Source organism: Pocillopora damicornis, chromosome 9, assembly GCF_964200805.1.
Source record: "Pocillopora damicornis chromosome 9, jaPocDami1.2, whole genome shotgun sequence".
Lineage (NCBI taxonomy): Eukaryota > Metazoa > Cnidaria > Anthozoa > Scleractinia > Pocilloporidae > Pocillopora > Pocillopora damicornis.
Genome location: NC_142678.1, coordinates 11,287,918 through 11,315,516, shown reverse-complemented (window position 1 = coordinate 11,315,516; position 27,599 = coordinate 11,287,918). Strand labels below are relative to the sequence as shown.

At 40.9% G+C, this 27,599-nt stretch overlaps 1 protein-coding gene and 1 long non-coding RNA gene across 2 annotated transcripts; one reads left to right on the top strand and one right to left on the bottom strand.

The window, feature by feature from the left end:
* Window positions 1–113: 113 nt before the first annotated feature.
* LOC113678663 (protocadherin-like protein) lies at window positions 114–27,477 on the bottom strand. The gene is made up of 21 exons (XM_089182214.1): window positions 25,182–27,477; window positions 22,806–23,430; window positions 21,813–21,907; window positions 20,074–20,543; window positions 19,479–19,618; window positions 18,725–19,176; window positions 18,029–18,256; window positions 14,500–17,682; window positions 13,002–13,879; window positions 12,104–12,400; window positions 9,565–11,509; window positions 9,181–9,450; window positions 8,474–8,680; window positions 7,962–8,125; window positions 7,012–7,127; window positions 6,520–6,809; window positions 5,221–5,549; window positions 3,769–4,498; window positions 3,074–3,313; window positions 2,081–2,468; window positions 114–1,331 (listed from the first exon to the last, which is right to left on the bottom strand). Exons 1-21 carry the CDS (start codon window positions 27,337–27,339, stop codon window positions 1,031–1,033), a joined length of 13,506 nt encoding a protein of 4,501 aa, XP_089038340.1. The 5' UTR covers window positions 27,340–27,477; the 3' UTR covers window positions 114–1,030.
* Window positions 1,750–3,580, top strand: LOC149040095 (uncharacterized). The gene is made up of 2 exons (XR_016179700.1): window positions 1,750–1,819; window positions 3,095–3,580. It is a non-coding gene; the product is annotated as an uncharacterized LOC149040095 (long non-coding RNA).
* Window positions 27,478–27,599: the final 122 nt, after the last annotated feature.

Sequence of the window (27,599 nt, the reverse complement as noted above, 5' to 3'; positions counted from 1 at the left end):
TATGCGGACGTCAATTTAAAAAAAATTGACATGTCCCTAAACCTGGGCCTGAAGCCTCTCTGTCTGATTCCGCATTATCTCTTCAGGCCTGTGGAAGCAAAACTAAGTCGATCTGTAAGCAATCTGCAGAAGTCAAGTTTATTTTGCAAAATTTTTGCGTGTAACTGGTTACATCAGTCATACTCTTGAGACTAAACTTAACGTTATTAAAGCTTTCAGTTTTGCAACGATATCGCATCTCTTTTTAGTGCTGACAGCGCTGCTGGTGACAGCAGAAACCTGTACTAAATTATTCCGTACTGATTATCCTATTTGAAAAAAACACGACAAAAATCAAGAATGTGGTTGCGAATCCTATGAGCGCTTTAACCCCAGGATGTGTGATCACACCGATAGCTCGCGAAAAACTTTTACTCAAAAGCTACAGCAAAAGTGACAATTGAATCATTTGTAAATGTAATGTAAACCAATGTAAACCTTTAAGATCGCGTCTATAACCACCTACGATGCATCAGCAACAGAAATATGTATCGATTCATAAACAACATAATTCTCATCACGGTTGACCATTATGTGGTGAGCGTCTAGTCTTAAGTGAGGAAACTTCGTCTTTATACGATTGAACTCGGATAATTTTACGTTCCTGACTTAGACTGCCTTTTTCTAGTTCCAAGTCTGAACATTCTACTTATTAATTGCCTAATTAAGTAAATAACAAGACCGCAATTATTCAATTGAATTTTTATGAGCAAAATATATCAATCGAGCAAAGATTTTATTGTAATCCACAATATTTTTCGATGGAAAAAAAATGTGAGATTGATCATTAATGACCAGATTGTTTATTTCCAGGAAGCAGTTCACTGAATTAGGGACAAAACTTGTAGCAAATCACAATGTGACCGATATTCTGCTGCGCATTTCGAAGATGTGTCGCACGTTTCTGTTTTTTCAACCACCTTGTAATCAGGTCAAAATGTATCTAGTGCAGATAAAAAAAAATGAACATTATGTCGATAGATGCCATTGGTTAGTTTCCGTCACGAAGTCGTACGAAATGATGCTCCCAAGAGTCCTCCGGAAGGTCCCAGTCTGCGTCGTCCCCGCTGCCAATCTCGCTTAAGTCATCCACGTCAGAATCGTCTCCTTCGTCTTCAAAGGAGTTCACTTCGTCATGTGACAGCGACACATTACTGTCGGCGCGTACCACGTGTCGTGTAATTTTTGTATGAAGATGTGACGTCACCATGGGCATTGAACTGTGGAAGCCTTGGTTACCGATTCCTAGGTGAGTGTCATTTACGTTCGTCCCACCTTGAATCACGTGATGTCTGCAGTGGAATAATGAGATCAGTTACCTTAGTTGTTAAAAAAGTGTTTAAGAATTCACGCTTTATCACTTTCGAGATCCGAATGAGTGACCAAACAGCTCGAAAATTGTCTAAAACAATTCAATCGTGCACGCCATCATTTTGAAATAACTCAGTAACCTGATCTCATATGGAAAACCCGAAAGCGTGGTTCAAATTTTTTATGAAAAAAAGGCTAATATTTGAGTTGAAAGCTAGTTTGTGCAGCCTCTAATTGCCTTAAAATTCGCTATAAGAGTAAGACGAAGGGAGACTTAGTCAGTTCAGAATTGAAAACGGCGACCAACTTTCGAAGGATAAGGTTTCTCTAGACGCGGTCAGTGTCATAATTTTATATGTCGTCTTGAATATGGTTGTTGAAGTATCTCTCTTATTGAAAAGGGAACAAAGTCAACTTTTGTCGTGGATACGAGATAAAAACAACGATGTGCAAGGATTGAGAGCCACAGGTAATAGGAATGATGGTTAAAAAATAAAGGATTTCGCCGAACACAGGCAGTGTTTGTCATCGCTATCCGAAACCGCTTCAATACCTTTCCCACTCATCCATCTTACTTTTCGTTCGCCTTCCCTAAAATGCGATATTTCAAATAATTTTATACGAACAAATTTCTGAGTTCCGGAGGGACCGACCAACCGCTGTGACGCATATCCTCGTTTTCATTATCGTTCAATTGTCTCCCTTCAATGTTGTAACGTCAACAACTTACCTGTGAGATGTTAATTGCCTTAAGTCAAAATGAAGGTTGTCTGTCCCTCGGATACCATCGTCGCTGTACACGCGAATATTGGCATGCTCATGGCCATGCTCAAGATCCGAGCTTCCTGTAGCCTTCTCGGTGTACATGTACTTCATCAAATGACGTAGATCATAGTCAGTACTGTCCATCTCCCCCGCCCCAGCAGAGTAGGGCCTGACTGTCCCGTGTCCTGTAGGAGCCACTGCCGCCTTAGCTGGTCCTGTTCCTGCGTCTGTGGCATCTTCCCTACACCTTTTCCACAGTAGATAAAGTCCAAGCAGGATCAGTGCGATAAGGAGAAGGAGAAGAACGGCTAATATGGCTAACCAGTTCCACGCTGGCGGAGAAGGCGTATTCGCTGAAGTAGTGAATGATAAAGTAAATTAGGTCTGCTCCCGAGCAAAGGGACCCCACACCACCAATTTCACTCGTATTGAATAGCTGAAAAAGTTGCTATCCCACTGATGGGATGTTTATCAATCTCCCGGCCCCTTTTTCCCTTTTCTCCACTGACCCATGGCGTGACAAAGGCTACAGGCTAACCACCCCCACCCCCTCCCCCCCTCTTCAACCGACAGTTTACTATTCCCTTTTAATATCCTTGAGAGGAGAAATTCACCGTCAAAGTATCTTTAAAACGTAATGAACCCTCAGAGCTCGAACCCAAACCTTTTCAACCGGAGGCTAGCACTGGGTATGCATTTCACCCATTCTAAGATGCAACGATAATTAATTATTTCCTTCCTTCATGATAGAGGCCAGCTACCTGTTTATATCTAAAAATTCCTTTCTTCAATATGTGCTGTTCTTTTTTTTGGTTTGCTCGTTCATTTCTACATGCTTGTTCAATTGCTCCACCGCTCGTTTCTTCTTGGTTTCCCTGTAAGTTAGTGCGCCTGTTCGTCGAGATGAATCAGTTATTCTATATCTATGTTTCACAAAATAGACATGAAAAATACTCACGTTGAGTTTTTCCACCTCCAGGGTCTTCTACGATTTCATAACATCGAAGTCCAGTCCAAGGCTCAGCGCATTTACATACATTCACCAGGGGTGAAGTGGTATCTATTAAACATGTTCCGTTATTGGCGCAGTCTCCCTTTTCACAAGGACATCCAAATATAACATTTTGCCGCTCGACTGTCACTGGACTTCCTTCATGGTCTACGTCGATATCATTGAATCGATTTTGTGGGATGCAACCTAAGAGTTCACAAAGGATAAGATAAATTTAGAGAGCGAATCTGTGAAAATTTTACGAGCGAATTTGAGAGAAGTCAAACTTGTTTCTCTGTTCTTCACCAGCGCAAGAACACAACATTGTTTTATTCTATTATCTTCGGTATATTTTTTCAGTTTAATTTGTGGATGTATACCATGCAAACCCAAGTTAAACCAGTTTTAAAGCGTAAAAGAGATTGCAGTTATTCCCTCGGTGAAACAAAGATCATGAAAGATTTTTTTACTCAATATGTGTCAATTCCGATGTATATGGCGACCAACGTGTATCAACCACATTTACTGATTTTGAAAATTGCTCTTGACCAGTTACTGTAAATGTATAATCACCTTACGGGGGTGGTTATCGTACATATGACGCAGTCCAAGACCAATGGGAGGGGAAACGTCTCTACTATGACCCTAGTAAATATACTAACCTGCGTAAGATTCATCGACGTCCGACCTATTTCTCTTTCCTTCTGTTGACTGCCTCAGCTTCAGCCTCGATCCATAGTCAGCCACGGAACTGAGTTTGCCACCAGTGACCACCGCATTAGCACCAGGACCAGCCTTCGCTCTCGGATCTCCAGAACTTTGTTGATTTCTTCGTTGTAATATCCGATGAACACTTTGTGCGCTGCTGTTACTAACTCGAATTTCGGAAACACTTACACCGGCGCTTCCCAAAACTACTTTCCCTGCACTTGAATTATACACAGATCGAATGCTGTGTTTCTGGTACATTCTAATAAGGGTCGCATTCTTCAATATTTTGACGGTAACACCACCCTTTTTTCCGATAGTTATCAAACTCACTCCGTACAAAGACCCTGAGAAGGACGTAAAAGTCGAGATGAGGCCGCCGTCTGCCGTTTGCACAATAGCCTTTCCGTTGCTTTTCACAATCGCTCGCATCACAAGCATCGCGGTCAGCCGGCGGGTACCACCGGAAAACAGAGCCCCGCCACCAAAATTCATCAGATTGCTGCTTCCTCCCGTACTTCCTTCCACCTTCCCCGCGTAGTCAACCTGTAGTGTGGCGTAGTTACCCACTCTTTCTACTTTGACAATGTGTGTTTTACCATCGGTGATGTTTACGTTCGGAAGCGAAAGGACTTTTGTCCTACTTCCCAGTCTGAACACACAACGAAGTACATGGTTCAATATCTATAAACAAGAGAGTCAAATTTTGTCAACTGCCCCAATCGCAAATTGTCTTCAAATTCGATTTCATACGCCGCCACTTTGCATCTTGCCTTGCAACCTGGCTACTTATCTATGGTGTAACTTAAGTCATTTTGATTTTCTTCTCTTATCAATGCGCTTGAACAATTATGGGCCACCCAAAAGCATATTAATGACCCAAACGATTATTCCTTTTTGCAATGGACAGGGTAGCAGCTGTATGTAAATTGCACTAAATACGTGGAATGGCATTTGCGACCAGGTTGCCTGGTTTGTTTTCATTTTTTCAAAATGGCGGCGTTTGCAGTCGATTAAATATTTCAAAACAGTTTTCGAACGGTTGAGAACTGACTATTTGGAGTCTAAAACTTAACAGAAAATTTTTCATCATCATTTTCAATGGGGAGAAAAAAATCATATGATTTCTGGATTTTAACTCTTGGTATCGAAAGTGTCGTAGATCAACTTCACTGAAGTTATTAACGTTTCGCGATTTTCCGCAATTTTATTTTTAGTGTACATTCATAAGAGGCTACACACTTTCCTAAGCACAAACTTTGCTCTCCATTTTCACATACGGAACAACACTTGATTGGATCATTTCCTCTCTGAGCAGGGACTAAACAAAAAAAATTGAATAGGCCGGCAGACCCGCATTTCTGCGTGAGCAGCAAGTCTTGGGATGAAATGGATTCAGTACTTACGCCAATCCTGACAAATTCGGTTCCGAGGCTGTTAGTGGCCAGGAATACGAGGCTGGTGTTGGTACTTGTCGAGGCTTTGACTTTCAAGGCAATGTTCGTGAAATATTCACTCGTCACTGGTTGGGGCGCTGGAGCAACCTCTCGTCTTCTCCTTGACGAGGCTGACGATGACGACGAAGATGATGATGACGATGACGACGATGATGAAAATGAAGACGATGACGAAAAGGAAGAAGAAGACGATGATGATGACGATGCTGCTGCTGAATCCCAGGCTGATAGGGAATACTGGGAGTAACTGTTTTCCAAGTAGTAATTCCCAACAGTCGCTGGATACGGTGGAAAAATGAAAATAAATATCAAATATCAGATACCATATGCAAACAAGAATGGTGACGGTAAAGGCAAGGTGATGAAAAAAAAATCTAAGTCATTAACCGGAATAGCAGTGTTACTAGTGTATTTTAAAATGGTGTATATTTCTCTGATGTAATTTGAACGTGAAATATCTACATTTTGGGTACTCTGAAACGGGAACCCCCACAACCAATTATTTTGTTTTCTACTTGAAACTAAACGAAAATCTCAAAAGAGAAACTTTGACCCCATTGACGACGGTAAAACATCGAGCCACTTGCAACACTTAGTAATAAAAAATTTATAAATCGTTCATTACTAGATGGCTCAATCGGTGTCGCCGTCCTAACAATGAAAAGTTCCGGGTGATTTCCTGAAGACATAGTCTGTTAGCTTCCCTCTTATTTACAACGTTTTAAAAACGGTTTTATCATAATTTATCTCTTCGAAAAATCTCTTTGGCTAGATATACGTATCAAAATCCCATCATCTTCAACGTTGTAACCAATACTCATCGCTATCTTTTCTCCTTCAAGGGAGGGTCAGAGAATGCTGAAAAGACTAGCCAGAGATAATGGCATTGATTTAATAAGCTCTGCTTTTATGATCTGTGTGACATTTAAGCTTCTAAAACTGACTCAGTACAACATAGAAATAGGGCGACTTCAAATGGGTGTTTTAACTCCAAAACTTATTGTATAACGTAACCACGACTAGCCAGAATCAGAACAAAGAAAAGGCATACACCAGGGAAAAGGAACTCAAAGAGTAAATAAGCAAACAGGAGTCGGTGGAAGAAAAAACGAGTAAATGGTTAATAAATTGGCGCGAGTCTTTTAGATCAGTCAGAGCGTGGTGCGGAAAAGTCTAATGCAACTTAGATTACTTTCGTCACTGAGTAGAAAGTATTTTTTAAAAAAATGTTACAACAGAAATACTTACATGCCGAGCAGTCGTCTCCAGAATACCCCACATCACATACACAAACGCTCTCCTTGTCCAAGTACGGTTCACAGTATCCATTGTTATTACAAGACGAACAAGCGGTGAGAGCCAAGGTGCAGCCTTCGGGAGAGTTGACCACTTTGAGGGGGTTCTTGAGATCGTACATATGTTTATTGTTGATAATTTTTCGTATGCATCCCACAAAACCCGTGTAATTGAGGTCTGGATATGAAACTTGCGGGTTTTCCACCCCTCCAATTTGAAGTGGCCAAATACTGTTCAGGAAACTGAAAGAACAAAAATTATAAGTCGAGAGTAAGTACAAATTATACTTTTATCTTTGGAAGAGAAGTAACCTTCGGAGATTTATAGGAAGATTGTTGATCTTCGAAAATATTCAATCCCAAAACACAAGTGTGACTTACGACAGTCTTCGGGAATTCTTCTGCAATCTTCGTAGAAATTTTTCCTTCTCATAAAAATACTTACACATCGGTTCCTCTGACATTTCCTGATATTTTACACTCGCTTTCATCCTCCACCAACTGATCCCCAAGCTGTATCAAACGTGCGTTCTTGCATTGGTCAATAATGACTGTAAACGTCTGTGGAAACATGACTACATGTTACTCATTGAGACTGACTTGAGCTGAACAGCAATGGCGCAGCTACGAGAGCCTTGCCTGTGGCCCTGTTTCGAATCTCGAACCTGGCTTCAGACATTGGTGGCGGCGACCTGAGAGCGATTCTTCGGACCTTGTATCATTCGTTGGTTGAAACTGTTGTTAATTTTGATTCGTGCCTCAATGATTTTTTTCCCTGGGTTCGCCTTCCTCCGAAATTCCAAATTGCAAATCGAGTTGAAATAACTTAACGCCCTTGAAAAATACTATTTTTTAAATACTGCCAGATTCAGATAATGGACAACGAAACTTGAAAAGGAAAAATTGTAATATCTTGCCAATTAAACTGCGAAAAAAGTTGTCAAGGAAAACTACTTGAACTAAAAGTTTCCCTATTTAGATGATTGGACTTAATACTTGGCAACAAAACTTGAAAAAATCAAAGAAAATATTTTACTTGCAGTTATTCCATGACAACTGTCATTCAAAAAACTATTTCATCTTGGAAGAAAACAGGGAGTAATTCTAAGGAAACCGGCTAACAACATCACCCGGCAGGCACTACGTTGGAACCCCCAGGGCAAGAGAAAGAGGGGTCGTCCCAGGAACTCCTGGAGAAGAGGTGTAGAGTCCCAAATGAGAAACTGGGGCCACACTTGGGCCACTTTAGGAAGATTTTCCCAGGATAGAACCCGATGGAGGACGGAAGTGGTTAATGGCCTATGCTCCAATCGGAGCTAAGGGAATATATAATTCTCGCTGCCAAGTGAACTTGGTAATGAAATGTTGTACGTCAGTGTAAATGCAATCTTATACCTTCAACTCTTGACGCACTTCAATAGAATGCCATTGACTATCATCCAGTCGAGGACCACGCGACATCGTTAAAGTTAAAGGCTGTGATCCCAATGATACGACGACACGAATGAAGCCCCCAAACAAAACAATGGCCAGGAAGTCACGAGGCTGACCGACGCCCACTATGAAAAAGTTAGAAAAATTTTTCTCGCAATGAAACTGAAATTAACAAGAGATCAGATTAAAATTGGAAACAAAGGGCAAACGTTTTTTTTTTCGCTTTCCAATGAATTTTTTTTCTTAAATTTTGTTTTGTTCATCTATTAGTGCTTAGTTACAGGTAATATAGTCCTCTTTTAAAGATAATTGTTATCATCTTGACAATGACAGCTGGATATGCTTGTTGAGGCATGATTTGTGCTTCAATAAACTTGAAATGGCCAAAGAACAAGAATTACTTGTACCTATAACGTGTTGATTTGATTTTTTCTGCACCAGTTTTGCAAAAGAACTAAGGAAAAAGCGCATACCTTGCAATAATGGCCCTTGGTAAAGAATTAGACCATCTGCAACTGTTGTGGTGAATTCCAGCTGTACAACATTCCTGTCGTAAGCCACAAGCTTTTCAAGCCAGATGTATGATTCTCCCAGGCCTCCCTCGAACGTGCGAGTCGTTTCTTGGCAAAGAGGCCCAGTAACTAGCCCGGCGAACTTATGCTTGCATTGGCAAATAATCCCTAGGGAAACGCAGTTTACGTGTCAGATATCTAAATTTATTTTCCGCAAAGGTGATAAGCTTCAGTTACTTTTATTGTCCTAAGGCTTACGATCATTGTTCTTTAGAGGTAGTAGCTGTCTGCTTTATTTTAAAATCGGCTAACATATCAACTTCATGTTTTTCAGATTTGGAAAGAACCGAAAATGATGTGAAGTTTTGGCAATTTTGTTAGTGTCTTGGGGCCCGTCGGACCTCAAGAGTGCCATCCCCAACATTGAAATCGTCAATAATTAAAGAGATATGGCTTTCTCATTGCCGATTATTTCTTTACAAACATTTCAGTCAGTCAATAATTTCATGTAGCCAAAAATTATAAGGAGTAGCTTCGTCCTCACATAGGAGATATTCCCTACGCCGAAATACGTCTATTCGACCTTATCAAGCATGGGACTTACATCATAGCACAGGGATAAACTTCCATCAATGATCATTTTTGATGAATGTGACTGTATCACTTACCTTCTGGTTGAACGTCATGACATATGCCACCATTCAAACAAGGCTTATCTAAGCATCTTAGAACAGGTTTAATCTCGAAGAAAAAGTATTTTGCTTCAAGTTTCACATCGATTGATACAAACGTGAGAGAGGTGTCAGGTGCAGGTAATTGACCATAGTCGCCGCTGATCACTGTAAACGTAGTGAAGGCGCTCACCACGTTCCGGCAGATACCAGTTTTGTTGTATTCTTTTGCGCATGTATCAATACCGAAGGTGCTTACAGTTAGCCCTGAAAATAACCGAAATGTGAATGTAACATTTGAAGCAAATAGATATGTTCAAAAATATAGCTTTTATCAATGCTAAAATTTCAAAACAAAACGGAATTCAACTTAAATCTTACCGATACTTTCAAGTGAAGATCTCTTCTCTATCAGCTTCGTCAGTACATCAGTTGTACTCCAATACTCGTTTTTAGGGGTGTTTACCGCTAATTGTACATTTATAGCTTGTGGGTCGTCTGTATCAATTTGTATACTGAAGATATAAACGTAGTATTGTACAAAGAAGTCTCCACCATTGTTGCTAAAAATTTCTTGAAGTACCCCTACAAGCTTCGAGTAGTAATCACCAACGAAAATAGCTTTTTTATGGATTTGCGCGAACTGTATTGTGGTACTTTTTAGTACGGCAGCTTGTGAAATATTTCGAACCATAACAGTTATGCCTGAGAACACAACTTTGGGTGGTAATGCCTGATTTCTGTTTTTTTCTGTTACACGTACGAAAAGTCCGTAGTTACCCGCAGGAATATTTTCCGGTGCAGAGAGGTGGCCCGTGTTTGTATCCAAAGTGAAAAACGATCCTGGATTCTGCGTCGTAATTGTGTAGCCGTTTTCATCCACTTCAAAGTCGTTGTCTCTGTAGTAAACTTTTCCTATAACTCCCCCCGCAAAGCGTCCCTGATACGAGTTTAAAATGATCGTCATTGTGGCATTAAAAGGGGCGTTGTTATTGACAGAATCTTTAACCTCGATGTAGACTACAGTTATGTTCGACATGGCAGGATTGCCATTGTCCGTTACTTGTACCCACAGTTTCCATTCTTGTTTCTCTTCATAGTTGAATTGGTATGAAGCCAATGAGTAGATATCGGCAGTGGTACTGGTCTTCGAACTTGGCTCTATATAGAAATTCCCCTCTACCGTTCCATTGAGTATCTTGTATTCGAACGGTGGTCCATTAAACGGTTCATCCGGGTCAAAAGCATTAAGCGTCACAACAAACTGCGCTGTAGACACCTTTTCGACGATGCTGCCGAAGAAGATAGGAGGGATAAAGTGTGGCCCATTGTCGTTGATATCTAGTACTGTTACTGTCACGAAGCAAATGACAAAGAGTTCATCAGCATCTTCGGCTTTTATCTCCAGCTTGTAACTGCTGACTGTTTCTCGGTCCATGGGAGCAGTTATGTATAAAATACCTATACTAGGATTATTTGGATCAGGTCTGACGTCAAAGCTGTCAGTTGAGTCTCCAAACTCGACCGTGAACCACAGCCTTGTCTCAATGCCCTTGTCAAGATCGTTAGTCACCAAACTTAGTAAAGAAGAACCAACGGGTTCGTCTTCGTTAATGGATATGCTGTACGTATCTGGCACAAAGATCGGAGGATGGTCATTTACGTCTATGATGGTGATGAACACGGAAGCAAGCTCTGAAGAAGTCTGTTGGGGGATACCTAGGTCGGATACGTTTATCTTCAGAGTGTAACTTGGTCGTGTTTCATAGTCTAACTCTCCCGACACCAATATCGCACCAGTAGCAGGGTTGATGTAGAACGCATAGGGATCGTTGCCAGACACCGTGGTAAACTCAAATTTACCGTTGAAGCCCAAATCTATATCTGTAGCGCTAACTTGTGTCACGAAGAATCCGGGAAATGCGTTTTCCGGGACAGACGCTCTATACTCCAGAGGTTCAAATATCGGTTTATGGTCGTTGGCGTCTACTACTCTGATAGTTACCACTGTTGTGCCGCTAAGCTGTCGCGGAGTCCCATTGTCTGTCGCCCTCACGGTGACGTTGTACTCGTCCGGGTCCCCTTCTTTATCAAAGGTCATAGTATTGGATGTGAGCCCAGTTTTACTGTCAATCACGAAGAGCCCGTCACTATCGTCATCTAGAGAGTAGGTTAGGTCGGTGTTCCCATTCTCTTTTGGGTCATCTTCGTCGATAGCTTGTACGACAATCACGCTTGTGCCCGGAGGGTTGTTTTCCTCGATAGTACCAATGTATGGAGGACTTGGAAAGTAGGGTGCTTTGTCATTGATATCGAGAACAACGATCTGCAAGCGAATTTAAAGGGTGAAAATGAAAGGTGTGAATTAAGATAGGGATTACACAAAAAAGAATAAACGTACGCTTTCAAAAAACTGGATTCCTGTTTACCAGCTCCACTACACTACGCAAACACGATAATTTACTGAATTACGCCCTCTATCAACTATCACTTAACCTAAACAATTACATTCGCCAAGAACACTCTTATGCACATCATTTCAGTATGTGCCTAACTTTTTACTTATTTTTATATTATTGTATGTACGACTACCGTTTTTACTTCTTAGCATAACGTGGAATTGTTCTAAATCGTATTTTAGGATCTTGACTCAAACTTTTTAAAATTCTGTTCCATGTTAAAGTATGTACTTTCAAATTCAATTTCAATTCATATGGTATACCTTTAAATTAGCTGGTGTGTCATTTCATTACGTTATGTCACATCAGAATAGTTGAGCGTATGACAAAATTAAACTTGTGTTGTATTGTGGGATAGAAATATTGATAGTCAAATCGTGGCGGTTGTCATTCATTGTTTCCTTAGCATTGTTGTAATGTTTTAGATCTCTATTTTCCTATTAAACTAAATTACATCACACCTTTACACCTGCAGATCCAATAAAAATTCCGTCAGTAGCCTGGACCTTGAAATACAACACAGGCGTTTCCTCTCTGTCCAGCGGTCTCCCACTAGTACGTATCTCCCCATTCTCTGGACCAATCGTGAAGAACATCTCGCCCTGTTTGTCTAAGAAGTAAGAAATAGTCTCGCCAGTCGTGTCGATGTCAGTAGCACTTACTGTCACCACAAGCAGGCTTCCTGGACTGCCTTCCACCACAGTTGCATCATAACGAAGTTGATTGAACACCGGGGCATTGTCGTTAACGTCTATAACCTGGAAATAAGTTCAATTTTTGTTATTTTCTGTCTAGGTAGGTTGGAGCTAATCAGCATTGTACCTACGTGGAACAAATTTAACTTGATGAAAGGGAAAGAAACTGTGGTGCTGCGCCGGTGGTAGGTATTACAAGATTATTTGGTTGTATCAACTGAGTTGATAATTCAAATTGGCCACCGTAAAGAATTTCTAGAGCTGACGTTTCAGTGTGGATATTTTGTGTGGTTTGTATATAGCAAAATGGAGCTAGGTTAGTGGTGGGAACGTGGTAACGTGAAAAATTAGTTCAGTGAAATTAACTTAGACAAAGGTCGCAGCACCTAAAGCTTCCCTTTATCTACCTACACAAGACTTACTTTACTGAAAATGACTTACTTAACTTTACTGAAAATGAAAATTTGAAGGCAGGAATGTGGTTCATTGTTTATTTCCATGTGAACAAAGGCGAGACCGTCTAACGATTGGCTGAAGCGATTTCTAGAGGCCATGGGTTTTAGTTGTTTTTTTTTTTATATACTTTTTGTTATTTGCCAACGACAGCTTTCAACGCTACTTAATTGAAAGCTGCTTCAAGGTCAAACACAGGTCAAGCTCATACCTCGATTCTAACCCTTGCTGGCGGTTGACTTGTTGTTCTTCCGTCTGTAGAGATGATCTTCAGATTGTACTCCTTATCAGTTTCGTAATCAAGCTTATCATCGACAATGAGCTGCCCAATATTTTGAGGATAGTACACTGTCTCCAGATGAAATGCATGTCTTACATCTCCAGACGAGATGTAAAAACTTACTAAAGAGTTAAGACCAACATCAATATCTTGCACGGTAAAGGAGTGCAAAATCCAACCCAACTCAGTATCTTCCCTGACGCTCAGAGAATACTGAGTTGTAGCAAACACTGGCCCCGCATCATTGTCATCGACGACTTCGATATCAACATAGCTCCTCCCAAACTTGCCTCCTTTATCTTTAGCTTCGACTAAGACAGTGAAGTGCTTTTCATCAGCAACCTCGCGGTCAAATGTTTCCTTCGTTCTTATAAGTCCAGTGCTGGAGTCAATACTGAAATACTTTCCATCGGTAGTGTCGCTTTCAATGATGGAGTAAGTCAAAAGTCCCCCACCTCCAGTGTCCGGATCGTACGCATGCACTTGAAGGACCTCCGAATTCGGCGGAGAATTCTCGAGAACCCTACCCTCGTAAAACTCCGTTCCAAATATTGGGGTGTTGTCGTTGACATCAGTGATCCGAATCTCCACGAGGCAAGTGGAAAAAAGTGTCTTGCTCTCGGATGCTTTGAACTGCATACGAAATATCTTAAGCTCCTCATAATCAAGTGCCTTACCACCTGCCTTGATCTCTCCAGTCTGAGGATTGATGTGAAAGAACTCTGAGGCAAATTGCCAGGTGAATAAGGGAGTGTATGTTAACGGTTGATTGTTTTTAGAAACTGCTTGAATTGTTAGGACTGTCGTATCTGCAGATAGATTACAGGACAAAAACGTTGCGTTTAAGTTAAGCCATACAAGTTTAAATCTTTTATGAAAAAGCCTACTCTCTCAACACTTAATGACCATAGTCGACCAAACGTGATTTGTACAATTATTCTGACCTTTTCCGATTACAGAAGTAGCCACACTTTGAAATCACATTTCAGTTACTTAAAAACATTTCAGTTACATGTTTATGATGTAAAGATAATTCGTCTGCAACACCGGCAACTGAATAAAATAAATCAAATCAAGGGGTTGCCTTTAAGCGTGAGGTAACGAGATACTTGAAACTGTTTACAGGTCACGACCACTAAGAGAATCAAGGAAAACCAGAATGAAACACAACGGCCAATTACTGATGGTCACAACCAGGACCTTAAACAGAAAAAAATTGCCAAAAGTAAGTATCAGCTTAGATGAAAACTCGTGTGACATTAGACCAAAACGCACTTGATGATGAACTTCTTGAAGTTTTCTTACCATCTATGTAAAATAACCTTGAGAATAAAGAAATGAACAAAATACATTTTTATTTATTCCACGGAAATGATTGAAGGATTGCAGGGAAAATGGGAATGATGGGATTTCTGTTTTGTCCACTTACCTGCAACTTGATTTTCCTGGACTGAAGCGGTATATATTGCCTTCATAAACTCCGGAGGTGGAAGGTCTGAGACAAAGATTTCAATATTTGTACTCCGATCCGCACTATTATCTGCACCAGCAGTCATCGGCTCCGTATTCGAAGGTAAGACAGTTAATGTCATTTTTCCCGTAAAAGATGCCAGTGACACTTTGGTTGATATGACGCCCCTTTCTGATATCTCGAACTTGTCATCGGGTTCCAAATGGTATTCTACATCGGCGTTCACGCCTGCATCCGAATCGAACGCGTGAACTCTCATGACTGAGGTTCCTATCTCGGCGTTATTCCAAACGCTTCCTTCGTAGGTCCACACTGGAAAATAGGGGTAGTTATCATTTACATCTCCAATGATGACCTCCAGCTTGCAATACCTCAGAAGTCGTTCAGAGGAGCTTCGACCATGCCCACCGTCTTCAACTTTGATAACGACTTTATATTCGGCTTTTTCTTCTCGGTCGAAGGTGACAGTGGTTTTTAGCACACCAGTGCTATTATCAATCTCAAAGAATTCATCGCCATACGCCAGACTGTATTCTACTTCTCCACCTAAACCCCTGTCTACGTCTGTCGCGACAATCTGGGTAACTACTTGCCCGGGGGATAGATTCTCTGTCACTGTAGAGTCCTCGCACTTTTCGAACACTGGTCGATTGTTGTTCTTATCCCTGATGGTCATGAAAACTTTCGCGTCGCTGAAGGCTCCGTTTGAATCCGTTCCTCGAATGGTGAACGTATATTCCCAAGGACTGCTGGGAAGTTTTCGTGAAAGAGAAATGACCCCAGTTCTAGCATCTATTGTGAAAGGGCTGCTCCCTTGGACTATGGAATATGTAATTTCATCGTGGTCATCGTCATGAATTTCAATCACCGCTAATCCTATCCCAACTTGTGCATCTTCGTCGACGGAGAAACTATACTCGGGATTTGCAAACCTGGGTTGATTGTCGTTCACGTTCGTAACATTGATCTTTACATATGCCAAAGCTACGTTCGTTTTATTCCTCAGATGATCAGATGCACGGACTTGAAATATGTGTGTTATAATGCGTTCGTAATCCAAAGAACGTGCTGGTGATATAACTCCAGTGTCGGGATCCACTGTGAAATACTCGGTATCTTTCACTGAGTAGCTCAACTGCCCTGAAGAGCAACTGCAATCCTGGCTACAGTCACAGTCTGTAGCGGCTACAGTCAATATCGAGCTCCCGAAGGTCGTGTCTTCTGGCACGGTAGCCGTGTACGATCCTTGTTCAAACATAGGATGGTGGTCATTAGCATTCAAAACTAATATTTTGACATCGATTGAAGAGATCAGACCGGAAGGAATCATCTCGATAGCCTCCACCTGCAGTTCATATTCCTTTGCTTGTGTCTCGTAATCCAGGAGAAAATTGAGCATGATTTCACCATCACTGTTGATTCGAAATCTATTACCTGAGTTTCCATCTGAAATCTTATATCCCACTCTGCTACCTGAGACACTTAAAGCTTGGATCTTTCCTATTACAGTCCCACCCCTAGCGTCTTCGGGCACCTCAAACTTGTACCCATCGTCGTGAAAGTCGATAAATCTTGGAGGCAGTTGTCCAACATCTAATCGAAGTTTTAATGGGCTGTTCTGGCGTCGAGGTACTCCATAATCAAATGAACGTATCTCTAGGTCGTACTGAGACTTCATTAGAGGGCCGCCAACCTTTAGAGTGTCTTCCAACGGGTCAATGCCAAAGGGAGCGTCACTGGTGACAAGTTGGTAACCTGCAAGTCCATTCGCATCAGTATCTGCATCCGATACGTAAATTTTCAAAGCCGAAGCACCAGCCTGAGCGTTACCGTTCACTGTTCCGTGCCTTTGCCTCAATTCAAATCGGGGATCGTTATCATTGACATCTACGACAGAGATCTCGAAGTTTATATCGTTGAAGACGGGACCACTGGAAGTAAAAGCTTCTTCTCGGACTGTCAGAGTGTACACCGCTTGAGTTTCAAAATCGAGTGACGTTTTGAGTTGAATTCTGCCCTCCTCGTCGACAGAGAAAGGGGTCTCTTCTGGGTACAAGATGGAGAACTTTCCACCAGGAATGTATCTGGGAGTCACGGCAAAAACCTTACCGACCGGCGTGTCCTCCCTAACCCTTAAGGCCACAGAGTTTTGGCCTGCTTGGTCATTAGTAAATGCCAGGCGCACAGATGTTGTTACAGAATTCGGTGGATTGGCACCATCATGAGCCTCTAAATTGAAATTTAATGTCCTTAAAGGTTCAGTAGAGCGCTTTCCGGGAATAGTACCGTCAAGAGTTCTTTTGGCACGAATAATTCCCTGGTCGTCAATGTCAATGTAAGCCTCTGCATCAGGGGATAATTTGTACTTCATGGAAGACTCATTGTCTAGATCGTATGCTACTATTTGGGCCACTTCGTCACCTGCACGAGCACCTGCCGTTGCTCTTTGATCGACCTTCCCTTTGACCTCATCGATGAAGAACGGGCTGTTGTCATTGATATCTATGACGTTGATGGTGATTTTGACTTCAGCTTTCCGTCCTTTGATATCTTGCGCCATTACGTGCAATTCATACCGATCGGCTTTTTCATAATCGAGCTCTTGAGCCGTCACTAGATCCCCCGAGAAAGGATCAATTTGAATCACACCATCTTCGTTACCCGACAGTATGGTGTAAATGACGTACTCTGTGGTGGCTGCGGCTGCTGATGCGATCTTCTGTCCAGCCAAGATTCCCTCCTGTATGTCGAAACTTAACGAAGGATCTGGATACTGCGGGGGTCCATCAGGAGGAAACACATTTATCAACACCGTTGCTTCGTCTTTTTTATTTCTGTCCTTTTCATCGGCGGCTTCCACAATTAAAGTGAATGTGTCCTGGAGTGCAGACGCCAGAGGCCTATTGCCCAGGGTGATAAGTCCGTTGTCATTTTTTATCTCAAAAATACCGTCCTTGTTGCCCTCCTTTATGGTGTAATATAACAGTCTGTTGGCACCACTATCTAGATCTGTGGCGGATAATTGGACTACTTTACTTCCATGTTTGAGGTTGGCAGGTATTGAGGCTTGGTAAGAAGAAGTAGAGAAACGTGGTTTGTTGTCATTTACGTCTGTTACTCGGATAATTAACTTGACAATATCTGAAAAAAATAAACCCAAACATCAATAATTAATAAGTTAAATTTGTTGCCTCTACCTTGAGTTTGACTCGATTTGACCGATTTGACTGATGAGATTAAACCACGCGAGCCATGAAAAATATAACGCAAATCTCGGCAGTCATACCACCGCTCCAACTCATGACATGATCAAAAATGGTTGAAACAGAATATTTTTTAGCGGGGAGTTTCCCATCGATTTATGGCTCAAATATTGATAAATAATACTAATACTACTATTATTAAATAACAAATACTAAGGAACGGACAGTGGTGAGGCGGTCGTAAGGGACTTCACAGTTTCAAGACATAGTCTACATTGACTTACCGCTCAGTGGTTCTGGTTGTGCACCGTCTTGTGCCCTGATGAACAGCACATGTTCAGCAGCTTTCTCACGATCCAGAGGCTTTTTCAGTTTGACCCAACCGCTATCGGGCTCTACCTCAAAAAGCTCTTTAGTGTCACTCCTGACACTCTGTATGATGGAGTAAGTTACTTTTCCGTAATCACCATTGTCCTGATCAATTGCCTTCAAACGTTTTAAATTGAGATTGACTGGTGTGAAAAAAATAAATAATTGGGCGTTAGCACTGGTTGTGATACCAAAGAACCATATACTGCTGTGACTTCTGAATTCCAGGGATTCATATAGTATTATCCAGAGACTATAAGCTGAGTTTTGGAAGCATTTTGGATCATGCAAGACAGTTTAAAGTTACAATTTTTCCCTTTTTCCTGAAATATTGAGTCAAACGCTCTGTGGTGTACCCCTATTAAGTTTCTGCGTCTTTTGAGTTTTTGACAAAAGAGGAACAAGTCGAAAAAAAAAAGAGTTCTTCATTTTGTGACACAGCTAGAAAATGAAGCACGATCTGAAGGCTCCACTAAAGCATTACATACCTTACGATGGCATTTTAAGATTGGGGACATTTCTAAGAAAGTTGGTTAGAAAGTATCCGAAAATTAATGATTTTTAAACTACATATGGCATGGGGGTTTCTCCTTCATCAGTGTAAAACAAACCTTCATTTTCAGGGACATTTATGACCAAAATTGACTTCTCAAAAGACGGTGCGTGATCGTTGGCATCTTGCAAGGTAACTTTGACAACGGTGGTACTGTTTTTGTTATTTAGGGACACCATTACTGAGAGCTCATATGATGGCACCTTCTCGCGATCCAGGGGCTGCGCCACACTAATAACACCCAAGTAGTTTATACAGAATCTGTTCTCGGGGTCACCATTGATGATTGCATATTTTAATGGGGCAGTGGGGTCGTTATGGTCAGCTTTTATGTCGATCACACTGGTACCAACGGGACTTTTCTCACTAACGCTTTTCAAGTACTCTTCTTGTTTGAATGTCGGAGGCTTGCCGATATTCAAGACTGTTATTTCAATGGTCATGGCAGTTTCTCGGCTGGCTCCATCTACAGCCCTTACTACTATCGCATAGAAGCTTCCATCTGAAAATCTAAATACACCAAAGAAGTACTAAGTCAGAGAAGGAGAAGCAGCTTCTAAAGTCCAATTTGCATACGATTTCTGAAGCTTTCCCCGAATTCTGCTCTTAAAAAATCAGTAAAAAGGAAGAAACGCTTTTGGTCTTGATTTTTATATCGAATGCGCTCAAAAATAAAGGGTCCTAACCAGACTCGAGATCACAGATTGTTTGAAAAAGAGAATCTCGTGCAGAATACATTTAAGTACACTTTTCTGTTCATCCGACGATTAGCCAAATGGTTGTTAATTGATATAAATTATATTCTACCATACTTGATTTCTCTGTTGGTCTTGAGCGAGCCTGTGACAGAGTTTATGGAGAATGGAATGTCAACGGATGGATTACTTGCGGAGTCATGAATATTATACGATACAGAGCCAAAGTTTCCCGTATCCTCATCTGTTGCCGTCACCTGGGGAAAATAGATTTTAAACCGTATCTTTAACAGAAAGGAACCGCGATCATATATAGTTTCTGAATGGAAAATCAATCAGGCGATGGACCAGCTCGTCATTAAATAGCAAGAAAGAGTGACTACGTAGTGTTGTCTGATGCCTAACAACTTGGATGCAAAGAAATGAAATAAAATTCACGTCTTTGCTCTAATAACAGCAGAAAAATGACCCAACAATATTTAGTCACCTCAAGCTCAGTGAATATTTCCTCTCGGATAGTATTCAATAATATTCTCTTACTTCTCCAGCGAAAAATTGTTAAATATAAAAAAAAAATTGTTCTCGTCTATGCTCCAGTGTTTTAATCCAGTGCCGCATCAATTTGTCCTGTCCTGTCATAATTTACCCTATGGCTTTTTACTTATTAATACCTGAGTCTACGTTTGTATCAATAACATCAATAATGAATTACCTTCATCACTTCCGTGGCACTTGGTGTATAGCTCTCAATCGCAATTTTTGTTGGTCGGTTGTAAATGAGAAACCTGGGACTATTGTCATTAACATCCTGCACAGTAACCTGGCCTGTAACCTCGGCTGCAACATCCGGAATATTTCCATCGGAGAAATCAAAAGTTGCCCGGATGATCAAGTTGTACTTCTTGGTAGTTTCATAGTCAAGATTCTTAGCTAAGGTCACCTTACCGCTGCTGGTATCGATTTTGAAAGCATTGTCCAGATTTCCGCCTACTATGGAGTATGTTAGGGTTCCGGAGTCTGAACCTGATCGCGAAGCACTCACGGTGAACACTGATGCGCCGACGGTTGCGTCTTCAGTGAGAGATTGAAGGTAACTGTTACCGCTAAACTCGACCGGAACGAAAGGCGTCCTTTGCACGGAGATTTTCAATGACACCTCGCTCTCTTGTTGGGGATCGGTACCTGTGTGAGATGAAAAGTATACGTAGATTAGGACCCACTTTGCTCCAATGTGAGTGAAACTGCGAAGTTTGGATGACATCTCGTGTTGCTTTTGAGCGCTAAATTAACCATCTAGACTTGCGACCCATGTTATTGTCTGGATTTACCATTTGGTTCATCATGTATGATCGTAGAGTTTACCACCTGACATTATGAAGTATTTTTTTTTGGCTCTTGCATACCTAAAGCAAAATGTGGTATTCCCCGTGTCTAAAGATTATGATTTTAAACTTCCCGTTTAATAGTTGCCGGTAGACTGTCAACTTGAAACAGCTCGGTAGCTAGGCCTCGCACTGAAAACTCCAACGCACGGTTTACAAGTAGATGCTGCTCTTGTTCTCACTTACAAGAACTCATTATTTCAGCCAAAAATGCGCTTTTTCGTGTTGGTTCTATGTCATCAAACAGCTTTCGATTTATCCAAAAAAATGATAATAAAATGAAATCTCGCCAAATTACAGACGAGAGCCCATGTTCCCAGGCAAATTTTAAAATGGCTTCCTCTTTAATCGAGTTTCAAGCATATTTGAAAAAATACTTGAATAAACAAGTTATCCTGTTGATTATTAAAACATTTTCAATGTCATTATTTTATAAAAACGTTTCAGTTGCGGCAAAAAAAAAATGGTTTGTTACGGTACAATCTAACCAACAGAAAGAACGCTATACTACAAACTCAACAATTTTATCAAAGGCAGTACAGTAATTATCTTAATACACTTACCTAAGCCCACAACAGTCTACATCTTAGGTCAACACTGACATTACATTATGATTACGTGGCTTAGTAAAATGTTCTTGAAAGTTTCATGATATGCATGTCAGCATGACTAGGCATTCTTCCCAGAATTTTCTAGATACTTATTTCTACACTCACTATCCAGAACAGGTTTTGGGAGCACGCCGCTTCTCCTTAGTCTGTCTGATTTTTAATAGCTAGTTAGACGAGAAGCAATTATTTAGAAGTGTGGAATAAGCCAGAGGTTAAATTCTTGTCATATTAAAAAAAATCTTATTTCATTTCATCACAGATATTTTATGATGCTGAATACAAAAATATGTTTTTACGATGACAATACAATCCAGCGGAAAAGCTTTTCAATACCTTCAGTGCGTTTCCCATTAAACTTAAACGTGAAAAAGGCATTTCATCAAAAACGTCTATCTGATTCGTAATATGGAAGACAGACAGACAGAGAAGTCACCGTCACTGCAGAACTATGTACCTACCTGTTTCTTTCGCCTTGACTTTAAGGTTGAAAATTCTGTTTTCGGGTAGACCCGATGTAAGCGTGCGAACTATGCCATCGCTGTCTATTTGAAATCTGTCGAGAAAGAAGATAGAACGGAGTCAAAGAGGAGTCGAGAGTAGACGAGAAAAAGTTGACTATCCAACCAATAGAAAAAATGAAATAAAAATGGGATCGAAATTTCAACAATCACCACAGGAAAAATAATCTGATTCTGAAGCATACATAAGAAGGCTTACAATTGCATTGTTTGTTTTCAAAAGTATAGCTAAATGCTCAAATTCTATATTCAGAGAGATGTCTAAAGCCCTGGCTAAATAATCAAACATTTTCGTCCAAGATTCTGCTGGTGCTGCATGTTTGGCCGTTTGGATGGCTTCTCATTTTGGATACATATACGTAAATGTATCATTCTTGTAGGCTCACAACTCATGTTGTGTGCGATTAACACGATGTTAAATTAGGTGTTTGAACATTCAGCCGGGACTATAGTTATCGGTTTTTTAGGATTTCTACATTACACATTAATTGCACCCAAAATTTTACATGCAGGAATCCCTTCCTAAAGAAATTAAAAACAATGATTTTTTTTTTTGCGAGGACGGGTGGACAGGGAAGACAAACATATTACACTATATTACGGCACCGAACCTCTTAACCCTTAATACTTATTTCTTTTTAAAATAACACCCCTGAACCAAACATTCAGGTAACGAGAATAAAGAAGATGATCACTAACTAAAGAACCTCGTGATTGCTAAACAAATTCTCCTTGTCAGGGGCTTAGTAAACATATAGAGAACGGTGTGGAGAATATGCACACCGAATTTGGGTTGTAAAAGGTTAAATGGCTGCGAAATACCAAATGGCACTTGCAGTTCGCGGCTGAAGAACTTCTGAAGAGACCTATGAGAGATATTGAGGAGTATCATTCTGATTATCCTAGTAAGCCTATGTTAAAACAGTTACACACCTGTCATCCGCACCCTCGGATAAGAGCTCTAAAACAAACTCAGTTTTTCCAGGGGTATCTCTGTCAAAGACAGTCACTTGTACTAAACTGGTTCCCAGGGAAGTGTCACTAGCGATGGAAACCCAGTAGGAGGATTGCGTGAACTCGGGGGCATAGTCGTTCGTGTCTGTTACTTTTACCGTCACGCCAGCCTTATCAAACAGGTTCCTTTGATTGATGTCTGTCACGCGGACTTGAAAAGTGAATTCTCGGTTGGAGACTTGAACAAAATTTTTAATCACTTTTACGTGACATTCGTAACCTATTCTATCCACTTGAAAGTGATCCAGTATTTCCCTACTCGTGATGTCATCTAGGGAACAGACAAAATCGGTTGCGGGCCTACCGTCGGTGGAGAAACGAAATCCATCACCAGCGACAAGTAGAGCTGTTCCAACATTAACGTTTTCTTGAGTTACAACTTCATAGCTTTTCTTAACGAAGACCGGCGGGCCGTCATCGTTTGTAATTGACAGTGTCACTGTAGTTGACGACGTTTTTGAGGAGCTCTCGCCTTTGGCTACGACTGTAAGAACATACCCTTTCTCGGTCCTGTAATCGAAGGAATCTAAAACTGACAAGGTACCTGCAGGGGAAATTTCAACAATAAATGAGAAGTGAAGTCACAGTCAATTCAAAACAGTCAGCATTGCGGCATCTTTTTTTGCTTGGCTATTCGTTTTATAAAAATCTGTTGGTTCTCCTGCACTCAATGGATCGATTCGACGAAGGGATGTGTCTGCAGATTTTGCGTTTAGGTTGAAAAGAAAGGCCTCTGTCTATCAGAAAATGCAGAATGAATTCTCTTTTTAAGTCGATAATTTTGAATATATTCGCAGTTATTTTCAATAAGTTAGCCATGTTTATTGCGCCTGTGGCTCATCACGCAAGTAGCACATAGTAATTTCTTTTCATCAAAATCCACTATTCAAATCAGCGTCAGTTAACTAGATTACTTTGTCATCTGCTGTATTTGATATAAGTTTACGCCAACTGTCCATGAGAACTAAGCTATGACCCAGTTTGCATATGTAAAATGTCTTTGGGTTGTTTGTTTGTTTTTTTTTTAGGTAATCTTGGATTTTTTACATTGATATTTCTGACTTGTGAAGTGCTTAACTTTTTATGAAATCAGCGCTCATTTCTACAAATTTTGAAAAGTCGCAACGAGAATTTAATTTCATTCTTTTTTCAGTAACACGCGATATTTTCAGGTTAATCTTTTTTATTGCGGTACCTTAAGAGAAAAACCATTTTAATTGTCACTATTTTTTTCTAATTTGGTTTTGATTTGTTCTTCTGTTTTATCTCAAAACATTCTTCGTCAAGTGCTTTGGATGTTATTGAAATATCGCAATCTCATGGCGACTACTTTTACAACGTCTAAGTACTCCCCTCTCTCGGAATGTTAGGATACATTTTGTTGCCTCAAGATACAAATTTGGTCTCTGATATGAAACGATAATTATACCTCAATTAGAAGATGATAGAATTTTTTCGGAATCGCTTTTAGGTTGATCATGTTCAATGTCATTCTAATCAAAATAAAAAAGCCAACAATTAATTGCAGAATTCTGTAGTTTTCATTGGGTGGGGCATAATGAGTAACAGCTGAGATTCATCGAATATAAGCGATCCTCGCAGTTATGAACACTACTGAACTAGTAGTTGAAATAAGGCCTGAAAAAGATTTAGGCCCGTACGGGATTTGAACCCGTGACCACTGCGATACCGGTGCAGCGCTCTACTAACTGAGCTGACAAGTCAACTAGGAGCTTGCCATTATGTTGGATTCTAATAAACCTTCCAAGTAGTGAATAATGACTGTAAATATATGAAAATCATATTTGGGCACTGCGACTCATTTTAGTTTCATTAATTAAGTTAAGCGGGAGCCTGAGTGGTAAGTTATGTCAAATTTTCTTGCTTCTAAACCGCTTGTGGTAAGTTAAGTCAGTCGGGCTAACTTCTCAATCAATCAGATGCCAAATTCAAACCAATCGCTTATCATTTTCGTCACTCGCATTTTCTTGTGCTTGGTGCCAGCAATCCTTGTTTACTTAATTAAGTAAGTAACCTTAGCGATTAGCATACTTTTGGTTTTAAGGCATTCAATCCACATGCACATTATACTAATTCAAGGCTGGTAGGTCTGTTAACAGTTAAATGATTGTTATAAAAATAAAAATTTAAGCTCTATGGAGGCAATAGAAAGATGAGGAGTTTTCGCGAAACATGATATAAATTGTAGCAGATTTAGTGACTTTGAAATTTGTTGATCTTTAAGAGGTTGTTTCTCAACTAGGTTAACCTAATCAAGGCATAGTAAATTTTTACCTGTATTCTCGTTGATGGTGAATCTTTCATTGGCTCCCGATTTGATCGAATATGTCACTGGGCCGTTACTTCCAGTCGCAGCTATGCACAACAAATTAGGAACCATTCCCTGCTTTTCTCGCAGTGAGGCCTGGTACTTTTCCAGAGCAAACTTTGGACTAGAATCGTGTGCGCTGGTCACATTGATGTCCACATTCGCGTGCGCAGTCTTTCCCCCTTCGTCACTTGCTGTCACATGAAGGAGAAATTTCATGTCTCCAATTGCTCGGTCGAGCTTTCTTTTCGTCCTGATTACTCCAGTTCCTGCCTCTATTTGAAATTCAGAGGACGATATGGACAGGTCGTAAGATACTGAAGGATTGTCTTGATCAATGGCGTGGATGACTGTGACAAAAGTACCGATTTGGCTATTCTCTGGTACACTAGCGCTATAAACTGGCCTGGAGAAATCAGGGTATGAGTCGTCCTCATCTGCGATTTTTATTATCAGAAACAGATGGCAATGGCGTGGAATTTCCTCCTTGTTTCTTGCTTCTATCATTAATTCATACATGCCGTGCTTTTCTCGATCGAGTGCTGCGGCCGTCTTCAATACACCCGTATCTTCGTTCAGTTCAAAGTATGGCAGCGCAGAACCGAAGATTGCCGAATATACTACTCCTTTGTCCGTGCTCGCGTCGGAGACTACCGATGCTGTGAACACAGATGTGCCAATTTTAGTATTTTCTTGGACCGTTATTACTTGTATAGGATTGCTGAAGGTCGGATGGTTGAATGGATTATCTATGGATTCGACTTCAATTTTAACTTGTGCCTCAGCGCCTTTCGGTGGGTTACCCTGGTCTTCAGCCTTTACCGACAAGATGTATGTCTTCGCGTCGAGTTCCTTGTTAACTGTCAGAACACCGCTGTTGGAATCTAGAGTGAAATCGCCAGACGGATTTTGCAGCGCATAACGAAGAGCACTGTTGGATCCCGGTGGATCTTCATCCACTGCCAAAATAACACCAAGACTACCCCTGATGGGAAACGATGTGTGAAGTGTAAAGTGGTACGGTGCTCTAGGAAAAAATGGTGCCGCATTTTCTTGGTTGGAAGTCGTGGAAGCCGGGCGAGGGAAGTTGGAAATATCCACGGGAACAGTGATGGTAACAGTAGCCGTGGACTGTTTACTGGGTGTTCCTGCATCCCGTGCGATGACAGTCAACCGGTGCACTCGCTGGTCTGCCTGTGTATAATCCAACTCACGCACCAGCGTAATGGCACCTGTAAAGGCGTTTACCGTAAAATAACTCGACAATGTTTGGAAGAAATAATAAACCTGACCGCTAATTCCTTGGTCTTTGTCTGTTGCTCGCACACTGAGAATTTGCATCATAATAGGAGTATCTTCGCTTATTTCTCGTTTGTAGCTGCTTTTATCAAATACAGGAACATAATCGTTCACCTCTTCAATTGACACTTCGATTGTGGTTTGTGACGTTTTTGGCGGATTGCCCATATCTTCTGCTTCAACAGTCAACGTCAAAAAAGGTTTTTTCGCGTCCCGCTTGATCGGTCGATTGGTTGCCTTTAGCTGTAAAAAACTGTGCTCACCAACGTCATATTTCACAGCCCTAAGATAACCTTTCTCGTTTCCTTTTATTATTTTGTAATCTCTTACACCTGAGGTATCCCGGTCATCAGCATAGCAATTTTCCAAGCCCATTACCACAGTTCCCTCTGGAGAATTTTCTTTGATGTAACCATTGTAGAGACTGTATGCGAAAACTGGCGGGAAGTTATTCACGTCTTGTACCATCACTCGAACTGTTGTCGCCAGGCCTCCATCTGTCTCTTTGGAAGACCTTCGAACTACGGTCAAATCGTACTCGTTTGGTTTTCCCTTCTCGTAAATCAAAGGTTGAACAGTTGTGATAACACCAATTTTAGAGACCTTGAATAAACCGACCTTGTCAAGCGCGTCCCCTTTCTGTGCGTAAAATAGCATGTACTCCTCTCCTTTAGTGGGAAACGGTAGTCTGTAAACTACGTAATCTTCCGGTTTTCCTTCTGGCACTTTCACCTCGATAAGATTCTTCCATTCCGCACCAGTGCCAATTACTAAATGTAACAAAATTACCAACGCGCCAAAATGCGTGATAAAGGATAGCCGCATTGTAAAAGAAGGACACAATGTGTAAACTTCGAGATACTTGTAACCTTGGTATTGTTTATCGAAATCAAACTTTTCGGTGGTACTGTTGTTGTCGACCACACTTTTGCTTGCTTATTGCCTCAGAAGGAATCTTTAGTGTCTTACCTCAACTTGGTTAGTTTGGCGCTACATAACCCGGTTGCAAAACTTAGAACAATATTAGTGGAAACGTTTGGAAAATACGACTGCGGTCACAAAAAGAAAACAGTTTGTCCCAAACA

Coding starts and splice junctions, on each gene's coding strand:
- LOC113678663 (XM_089182214.1), bottom strand. CDS start 27,339: ATGCGGCTATCCTTTATCACGCATTTTGGCGCGTTGGTAATTTTGTTA. Junction 20,544..21,812: donor AGTCAAGGCGAAAGAAACAG/GTAGGTACATAG, acceptor CATCTCACACAG/GTACCGATCCCCAACAAGAG. Junction 6,810..7,011: donor AATGTCAGAGGAACCGATGT/GTAAGTATTTTT, acceptor TTGTTCTTTCAG/TTTCCTGAACAGTATTTGGC.